The sequence below is a fragment of the Lipophrys pholis genome (genome assembly GCF_963383615.2).
Source record: "Lipophrys pholis genome assembly, chromosome: 9".
NCBI classification, from domain to species: domain Eukaryota; kingdom Metazoa; phylum Chordata; class Actinopteri; order Blenniiformes; family Blenniidae; genus Lipophrys; species Lipophrys pholis.
The window spans coordinates 12288695-12299203 of NC_137639.1; the positions used below are offsets into that span (position 1 = coordinate 12288695).

Sequence of the window (10509 nt, forward strand, 5' to 3'; positions counted from 1 at the left end):
GATAGATTCACACCGGTGAGTGTTGAAGGCTGCTTACTGCATCAGAGACTCGGTGGACGCCTGCAAGTGGACTTCATGGCGGCAGTCGCATCACAGCTTAAGTGTTTTTCAAAGAGGAAAATCTTAAGTGTACACATATAAACGAATTACTCTTTAGTGTCAGTTAGAGGCTCCAGTCGACTTCTTCTCTCGACAGATTATGAACTATTCACATATTGCTATTTGAGGCACTCGACTAACACCAATTGTAGGGGAATCACTTGAACTGGCTTTCTCTAATTTCTTTTTGATTCATTTTTACAAAGTTTGTATGAATATGAACCTCGAAGTTTGACTCTACGTGACTGAACTCGCTCCAACTCCCAGCATTTTCGGCGTCCATCACAATGCTCCTCCCTTTATGATTAATACTTGAAAGTTTTCCCAAGCCCAGCCTGACTTCACAATCTTGATGAAATCATTTGAATGGTCCTTTTTTTTTTGAGTTGCACTAAATGTGCATTGTTTCATCGGGAGATCTATTACGAGAGCCGTTGAGCTGACTGGTGGATTTATGGACAATTTCAGCTTTTGTTTAAACTCTCAGTTGTTCTTGTTTATTCATTATTTTTCACTCGTTAACAGCATTGACCAAAATTATGGTATGAATCTGTGTGTGTCTGTGAGTGTGTGTTCATGTAATGCACACCTGTCTTTGTGTGTGTTGTTGGCATTGACTTAATTTCCACTTTCAACAAATTATACTGCAGGTCACTTGGATGAAAATCAAGGCTCCCATTTTCAGTCATCAAGGACTTCATGTTGTTCCGTCGCTCCTGTTTCCACCTGCAGCAAATGATACAAATTAAAAGCTCTACAGATTGAAGTGCTACTGACAGTTTGGAAACCAGGAAGTAGTTGGTTTCAAAGTCTTTGACACTGTTGCTTTAATATAAAGTACTGTGCCAGATTTGGGGGACCTTGGCCATCCTTTGTTTCTAAAACAGTGTCACTCCTCTAAGTACATCCACTCCGTTTTTGAAAGGAAGTTTTGAGAAATATTCTCCTGAGCATCTTTGAGAACTAACTAGGGGAATGAAGGCTTCCTCATATCTTATTGTCTCGTGTATAATCCCGTTTACCCTTTGTTGAGTTTAAATCAGTCCCTGCTGGGGCCATGATATCACCTCTGGGACTCAGTTCATTACAGTGAGATGTAAGTGACACTGGCTGTATGTGTGGGGTCGTCGACCTGCTGCAGATTTAATTTGGAGACCGTTTGTACAGTACAGCACTTGTGTGAAGAAAGAAATCTAAGAATCCAATCTGACCCACAGGACGACACTGACAATTGTAAAAATAACCAAAAAAATGCATAAATCTTAGTTTTTCCAATAAATGTAAAGAGATGTCTGTAATGTATTTCGCTGGACATTGCACTATTTTAGTGAGAGTAGCCAACACAACACTGAGAGCCAAGACCTGAGCTGAGAGGTCGATAATAGCTGCGTTGCTGTCAGCCAAGCAGCATGAGCATCTTGTAGCCATATTGTGTGTAAATCTGTGAAAACATTCATCCCGAAGGCTCGAGAAATTGAGAAGCGACAGACCTTTTGCCATTAATAGTCTAAAAGCGAAACACTACAGCAGAGGGAGTTTATTTCAGCAGGTTTGCAAACTAAAGCACAAAGTCATTTAGTGCTTTTTGAACATACAATGCTACAAAAAGAGGACATTGTTTTGGGGCATTTTACTATGTTAAGCTGAATTTTAGAGAACACAGTTTGAAACTGGACTTGTTTTCTACCAGAAATATAATCTTCTCAGAGTGTGTGAACATATTATTTCTTTCATGTTCTCTTACCCTTTTGCTTTATAAGAAATTAACAACATTTGCGATTGTCAGTATTTCTTGGTTATGCTATAATCTCACAGGTCTAGCCCAATCAGATAATAAATGACTGTCCTGTATGTGGCCCCTGAAATATAATGTGTCTACACATTTCTTGAATTCCATTTGTTTTCACTCCAAATTCTGGAGAATTTCATGTTGCATCAATGGCATATAAAAGTGATTTCTTTAGTTTTGCTTCTAGCGACAGTGCTGTAGTGCTGTAATGCAAATTATAAACAGTTTAAGAATACATCAAAAGTAGAAAAAGTCACTTTTTTGCAAACCACAGTTATTTAGCAAGCAACTGTGACACATAAATACCTCTGTGCAGATTTTGTAATGAGTACAACCCAGTCCAGTTTTGGTACAGTTCAATCCTCAGCCACATTCAAAGGTGTGTGTCGGTTGTGCAGTCGCTTGATCTTCTCAGTGTAACGCAGCAGCACAGATAGATGTAGCTGTCACTACGACACGTTGGACAAGTCTCTCTGGTCAATACTGTAGTGATTACATTGCAATGATTGTTTGTAAATCCTCCCACACGACGTCTGCTGTGCTCATTTAGGAGACAGCGACTGAGCTGGGCTGCTCCGATATACAGTTTTCCCGGCTTGTGTTGACTCCGTGTCGGAGCCTGTGGTGAGCAATCTGTTCAGCCATATCCACATATGCACCCGTGTGAGTATATTTTATCGTGCAGGAGTTCATGCAGGGTGAATTTGTCAGATTTTCCCCAGCAGAAGTTTGTATTCCGATGAACGCCGACAACCAGTGGCATGTCATTGAAGTCCTGTAATTTAGCTCATGAGTCATTCTGACCGTGATGCAGCCGGTTATTACTGATTCCTCTGACCAGTTTCAGCCACAGCTGCTCTTTCCATTTCTTTCCGGACACGACGCATCAGTGGCTTTCTGGGACAGAGGAAGCTCCCAGTAAAGTGTTGTTGCCGTCGGACAAATTCAAGAAAACAGCACAAAGATTCAAAACTAAATTAGGACACACAAAAAGGAGATGAAAACTTTGAATATCAGCTTTACATCTATAACATGCTTGTAACTGGATTATATTCTATGTCCTTATGTAATGAAAGTTGGAGGCAGTGACTTAATGAATGAGTGACTTTTAAATTCCCTATGAAATAGCCGAATAATTGATAAATCTCCTCTGGGGGGGGGGATTCACTGTTTTCCCTCAGCTGAGCGAATGTTTGTTTTAAATCCTCTCCAAATCTCTCTTTATCATCACAGAACTGACATTCAGCCACTCTGTTTGAAATGCACTATAGTTCTAGGTAGCTGTCAGTCATGGCTGTTTAACTTGTTTTAGAGCTCCATTTCATCTCAATTGGGCCAGATCAATGACATAGCATATATACCATAATAACCTAAACTTACTGACAATGCTAAAGTTTTCCCACCACATTTTATGCAAAAATGTAGCCCATGTAAATGTAACTGGTTTCCCCTTTGGTATCTGGATGTAAGTAGCTGTTTAGTTTGAGGTACCAGTGTTGTGGTCTGCTTATCGTACTAAAATAGTGAGACCCACAGAGGAGTTGGATGAGAGTAAAGAAAATGCTGTCGGTCCGTTGTGTTACTAGTTATTGTCATCCATCTTACAACGTTTGTTACTTCTTCTGTTTGCACTGTTGCCAAAACCAGAGCCGTTCTCCGTGCAGCAATATCAAGCTGATCGTTTCACTTTCTGCAAATGTAATGTTCCAGATGATGAAATGAGTTCATTGATGTCGACGCGGGTTCACGTTTCAGCCTGTGAGCTGCTTCTCGGACGCGCTCCGCCTCGTGATACCGAAGTCTGCTTTCTGTAAATTTCATCATTTGATTACTGCGTTATTTTCTTTCGTGTTGCAGACGTTTCGCTTTTGCAAGTGGGTGAAACATGACGGGAGGATTTGTTTGACAGCTTTTTGGGAAGAATTGAAACGGAGTGTATGTTCAGAGATTTACCTCTCAGTAATTACTGTCCCCATGATAGTTTTCGATTTACTGGCCTAATGGTGCGTCATCTGTCATAATAACTGGAAGGGATCTGTCAGCAAAAGTTTCTATTTCTTCTCTGCTTTTCTTAAAAGTTTCAGACACACACATCGGCTCCCCTTTTCCTCAAACACGCCACATGCTACTTATCGCTCCGCTCGCTCCACAGCTGCTGCTGCTGCTGCTTATTTGTGTGTTCAGTGAACTGAGCATCCATTAGCGCCACTGACTGAACCAGGCGGGTCAAAAATAATATCGATTTCTTTTTTTCTGTTGTGTTTGACCTGTGCTGCAGTTTTCACAGTATACATTATGCTTTACTACCTAATACTGGACACATGGCGTCTTTCCATTATTTCAGTCTTACGGCTGTTTTACTGTCTCACTTTAATATGATAATGGTTCTCATGCCTCACTGATGCTGCTGTAGAAAACGAAATGTTTCCTAATTTTAGTAAAAGTTAGTGAGGTTAGTTTGTGTCGGACTGAGATCTGATGATTGTTGTTGAAATATGTTCTGCCTCAGTTTTAATTTTCCTTCAGAGAACTCTTGTGGTGACTTTTGGATTTATCTTCTCGCCCTGTCCGTATGAAGTAAACACCTAAAGTTACACCATAATTGACAGTGAATGCTCAAATGTAGACCTCACTTCAGTTTTAGAGTAACCTTGTGCTCAAAGGTTTGCAGGTTTTATTCTCACTGCTAACAGTTGATCACTGTGGGAGCTCAGTATGTGTAGTTAAAATCAACTATGAATGACTGTGAATGAATGTTTGAGCTTCATGGTGTTTTGTGGATGGAAAAAAAAAAGAATACAGGAGTGTGTGAAGGGTTGAAGGAGAAAATAAGCAGTTTCAGTTTGTAAATTTGCAATACATGTTTTCACTATGTCAGGAAGGATCATTGAGGTTAGAGTTATTACTTACAATCCAGTCTGCTGTATTTCATCAAATGTGCAAAATAGGAAAGGGTCTGAATACTCTCTGAAGCGACTGTATTTATATGAGATGTACAGTTTGTGTCCTGCAGGTCTGTGATCTCATTGTTAACCAACCAGCTGTGAAATAAACGAGAGGAAAATCAGCTCAGTGGGAGAAACGGTGTGAAACGTTCAGTATCAATTTTTTGGTGAAAAGCATTTTCAGTCTTTTTTTTTTTATTCCAAAGTTATATTTTGTTTCAAACTTTATATATGAAGTACTTTTCTTACAAATGGATACAGTGATGACAGGACAAAACAAGGAAAACATGTGATTATTTAAATCTAGATCTATGTTCAACATACTTCTGAGAGGAAAATTATAATTCAACTAAAACATTCCTACAGTTGCAGATTTTACAACTTTGAATATTTCCATGTCATGAATAACCTTTTGTACCTTAAAGGGAAACATAAAGTTACGGTTGAACCGTATCTTTGTTATTACATTTACATACATATTATTCTCTGCGCCACATCAGACAAAACCTTCCAACGAAAATGAGCGATGAAAAGTTTGAAGAGATTACGTTTCCAATTGAAGATTTGCTCTATCCCCTCCATCCTGTCTTTGTCGAGAGAGCAATAATGAAATTAATTCAATCTATACGCGGAGGGGGTTTCCTCTGCAGCTCTCCGTCGCTGGAGATCTGCCATCCCGCTGGGTTTAAGACAAATGGTAGCAACAGGACACAGACTTGAGACATTAATCTGCTGATTCCGTTGGCTGTTATAATCAATAACTTACTGTTTACTTCTCTGCTCTTGGGGGGAAACGTGTCGCTCTGTTTGTAGTTAAATGGATCGTGACATCTAATGTGAGAAAGTATCAGCAGGAGACTGTTATGTGGAGCGGAGCAAATCAAACACAAAGACTGGCTCATAAATTTAATCCAGTATACGAATGTACTAGATTCACTTCTCATTTAGATATGGAAATATTGTTGCACATATGTAGGCGTTTTATCTTGCTCCTAAAACAAAATGAATAAAATCCACAACCTCATACCTCATTCAATCACAATGGAGGAAGAGGAATCAACTCTTTTCCTTCAAATGTCCTCCACGTCAATGTCATGTCTCAATGTTGTTGCACATTAAAAGGTCGCTGGATGAAAGTGATGGATTGTTGTGGTTGTTTTCTCCCCTGCTGTCCTGTCTCCCTGTAGACTCGCCGGCTACGTGGAGGCTTTAGCGTCTCGGTTGGGGATGCAGATTCCTGACCTGAGCCCGAAGCAGGCGGACATGTGGCAGACCAGAGTCAGCTCCCATTCGGTTTGTACAGGGGCGGGGGTGTAAGAGTCATGCCGTGTCTGACATGAATCTCTTCCTTTTCCGTTTGAACCCTGATTGTGTCACAAACAATATAACCTCAGAGAGGACATTCGTCACCTTGCCGTGGAGAACAATTTCCAAAAGGTTTCCATTTAATGTGTAATACAATCAGAGCAGACATCAGAGCGGGTCAGGCCTTTCGCACACTGACAACAGAAGGACACGTCTCGGCGACGGGACGTTTAAAAGAAAATTAGACTTGAATGAATTATAATGTGCTATGACTTGTGAAGAGTGAAATGTAATTACTTTCACTGATTAGTCGGCCACTGAAGGGCACCTGGATGATTGGAAAAGGCCACGCCAACTGTTCCGGTGCGATAGGAAATATTTTACATCTTCATCTTTTTGCTTAATCTCTCTAAAGGGGACAGATGTTTTCTTGAAGGATATAGCACAATTGAATAAAAAATTTCAGACTTAAACAGCCAAACAAACCAAGCTGTGAGCATTCTACTCATCTGAGTTGGAGATGATGCAGGAGGCTGAAAAAGATGTATTTATAATATATCGTATTAGAGTATAAAACTGAAAATCTATCCATTACTGAAAGCCATTTACCTGAGGCGGTGCCTGGAAAGCTTTGTGAGGTTAATGGACTTTCTCGGGGAGCCACAGTGGTGACCTGACAGCAGTGACTTTTGAACGCTGACCCTCGGGTCCTGTGTGTGTGTGTGTGTGTGTGTGTGTGTGTGTGTGTGTGTGTGTGTGTGTGTGTGTGTGTGTGTGTGTGTGTGTGTGTGTGTGTGTGTGTGTGTGTGTGTGTGTGTGTGTGTGTGTGTGTGTGTGTGTGTGTGTGTGTGTGTGTGTGTGTGTGTGTGTGTGTGTGTGTGTGTGTGTGTGTGTGTGTGTGTGTGTGTGTGTGTGTGTGTGTGTGTGTGTGTGTGCAGGGTAAAGCCATCGGCGTGGGCATCGGCTGCATCCTCGGTATGTTCCCTCTTCTCTTCTTCAAGGACGACGAGAAGAAGAAGAAGGACGGCCAGACTGAGGCGACAGAGACAACTCCTGCTCCTACAGAGAGCAGCAAAAACTGAAGCCGGCACCGCTGGAGACAAATACTATGTGGAATCCATTTAAATACTTCACTCAACGTGACGCCTTGTGGACTGACTGGGTATGGAAATGTCATTGAAACCATACGGTCCCATCACAAGGCTCAATCAAACTGTCCAAAGTATTGTGAAGAGGATTTTAGATAATATTTGACTGTTAGGCTGAAACTAAGCACAGGAAACGGGTGGTCTCTCGGAGAGACGAGGCTGGACTGCTGCTACCTATCGCTCTGTAACCTCAACTGGTCTCGACTGACTGACAGACTGAAACCTGTTTATCTATTACGCACACTGCAGCAGCCTCTCTGCCTCCCCTGCTCTAATAACTCTGTTCAGTGGAACGCATATAATAACACACGTGGTTCTAGATGGTTAGGTAGCACGCAGGCTCAGTGACATTTTGAGGGCTCCATGAAAAATCTGCAAGTTTTGCAAACAGTGCAACAGGAGGAAAAACCATTAGAGCTCATTTCAAAAAAAAAAGTACGTTAAAGATTTCTTTTGTGTTGATGACTAATAGACTGAACCAGGAGCAATGCAAATAGCTTGGTTCAGACATTTAAAAGAATATTTTGAACCTTTTGCTGCTTAGTTTTTGTGATGAGTTTTAGAAAAATAGATTTTTGATGAGCATGTCTGCATTTGGATGAGGTCAAAGTCTTAAAATCTCATTTCACGCACACGGCCGTGACCACCAGACATCCGCAGGCGATTATACTGTATACATAGGATAGCTGCCCTTTTTGTATTTTTATTTTTCATTGTCTTTTATGGACGACATGTTTTTAAATCTCTGCCAAAGCAATGACGTCGACAAAAAGCCTCCCAGGTTTTACTTTTATCTCAGCAGGTTGATGAAATTCTGCAAATCTCTTCCGAGTAGCCTGGAATTGTGAGGAGCTGCTGACAAATGGTGGAGGTGGGGCAGAATAGCGGTTTCCATCACTTAAACTCGACCACCTGAGACCTCTGTCCAATTTACAGGGATGTTCCAGCGCCCAATGTTAGACTTTATCTCCCCCCAGATCAGCATTTTCAACCCAGAGCAAATCACAACATTTCTTCCATCTGCTGACTTACTCTTCCAACAGTAGTGGGTGGGTTGAAACTGCATTTATTTTTAATAGAAAATGATTATCGCACTGTTTTTATTATGTGGAACAAGCGGTTCCTGCTTGTATTAATGCACAACTACATCACTGGCTTCACCTTGAGTGATATTGTTTGTTCTGCTGCCCTCCGCTGGCTGAACATTTGTTCTCCACATGTTTAGAAGTCACTTCTTTTCTCCCCCTAGTGAACGTTCACCCCTTACACCCCCCCCCCCAAAAAAAAATATTTGCTAACCTTCTCCAATTTACATTTTTCATCCTTTAATTATTGTTGTGATTGCTCTCCTCTTAATATGCAAACGAAGCAATCTGCAGGGTTTTTTGTCACCTGCTCAGCAAAAGCTGCACTGAAGACTGTTTACAGCCTTTAGATCTGTTTAGAAATTATATGAAAGGAAGCAGCAGTGTCATGTCCCCCCCCCCCCCCCCCCCCCCCCAAAACGTATTTATTTTTGGGATATTTATTCAGATTGGTAGTGGTGTGTTCTCACTCTAATACCTTCCTTTGCAGACGATGATGTGATAAGATTAGTTCGCACAAAAACACTTGGTATATTTTCAGCAGCTTTCTCTAGAAGGAAGGAGGACCTCACAGGTGAACATGTCCCAAACACTTGACGGGAGATTTCAACTGTATATGATCGAAACAATAATCTGAAAAGATGTGTAAAAGGAAGGTACCGTATTTCTGTAGAATTGTTTGATCCGATTGCTTGGTTTCCACGTTGCATGCACTGCTAATAAGAAAACTCAATTGAATAACTGAATATGTTCTGAAAATATGCATTTCAGCAGACTGTAAACCAAAAAAGCCACAAAGAAGATGCTGATATAATAATCAAAGCAGTCAGGCTGAATTAACTTGGAAAATATCACATTTTGGACTCTAGATGTATATGATTTTGAGGAAATAAGTGAACCTTGTGTCTTTTTTTAATAATTATAGGGTAGGTGGAGTGGAATGAAATACACTTTTGAATCAATAAAAAAAAAAAAATCTCTGTTGAATGGAGGGTTGAAACTAAAAGGTGAATTATTATTACTATTATAGCAAAAAAAAAAAAAGATTTATTTGGAGAACCTGATAATAATGGGTTTATGATAGTAGCAATTTCCCTCTTTAAACTGTGTTATTGAATTGCCCGTCACAGAGACTTTAGTGTATATAAAATAATATTAGATATTATAATATCTGTCAAACGGGTGCTGGTATCTTTTCCTGAATTCACACTACTTTGTATTTTTATGATTTGAAATAGCAGGTTGCAGAAACCCAATAATTGATTTATCGAATTACGTTTAATTGTTGTAGGTTTATGCTTGAGAGTCAGTTCAAATCTATAAAGACAGGAAATTAGCGTTAAATCATCGTTCACTGGCAGCCCTGAAGGTGTGTTCAGTACAGCATGCTGCAGGCAGATGCATGCTTAAGGACCTGTTCTATATTTCTTTCTGATTGTTTTGTGTGACGTGAGCTGATTGTGTTGGTGCAGAAGCAGAATCTGACATAAACTCTTGACTTTCCACTAACCGAGCTTGTTTTTATCTTATAACTGTGTTTCTTAGTCCTCGTCTCATGGATTCACCTGCACATTTTAGAAGGATTCAGATGAACGGCTTAATATGGCTGCTGTAACGTTTGGTATGTTACGGTTGGGGGTTTGTTTTGTGTTTGCAATGTGATGAACTGTCCAGGGTTCAGAAAAGATGGATGGATGGATTTTGGAGGTTGAAACATGTGTAACAGGGCGTTAGGTCCTTGGTGGCCAGGACTGAGAATCATTGTTATCCACGTACTTACAGACTGATGTGGTAGCATCACACACTCCATCGAACTCAACATAGTTTCCAAAAATGTTTTTTTTTCTTCACTAAGATATCAAAATAAGTTTGGTCATTTCTCTTTTTCACACATTAACCTTCAGCATATTGCATGATGATGCCTTTCACTATTTCCCACATATCCTCATTCATTTTTATTTATTTTATTTTAACAGCTATACATGTTTGACGGCATGCACCACTTTGTTTTGGAACCTAGTTCACGGTGCCAAAATGTCCATTTTGTGTTCCATTAATATTTGTTTCCTTCATTTGACACTTTTTTTTCCCCAGTCACAAATGATATGTACATACTGTATGCAAAAAAAAAAGAGAAG

At 40.2% G+C, this 10509-nt stretch overlaps 1 protein-coding gene across 1 annotated transcript in view; it reads left to right on the forward strand.

Moving 5' to 3' along the window:
• Window positions 1-8565, forward strand: part of LOC308114653 (transmembrane protein 65-like) — a 43290-nt gene extending 34725 nt beyond the window's left edge. Inside the window, exons 7-8 of the mRNA XM_080471703.1 lie at window positions 6021-6126; window positions 7077-8565. Of these exons, the coding sequence (XP_080327829.1) occupies window positions 6021-6126; window positions 7077-7220 (250 nt within the window). The 3' untranslated portion in view covers window positions 7221-8565. The remainder of the gene's footprint in view (window positions 1-6020; window positions 6127-7076) is intronic.
• The last annotated feature ends 1944 nt before the right edge of the window (window positions 8566-10509 follow it).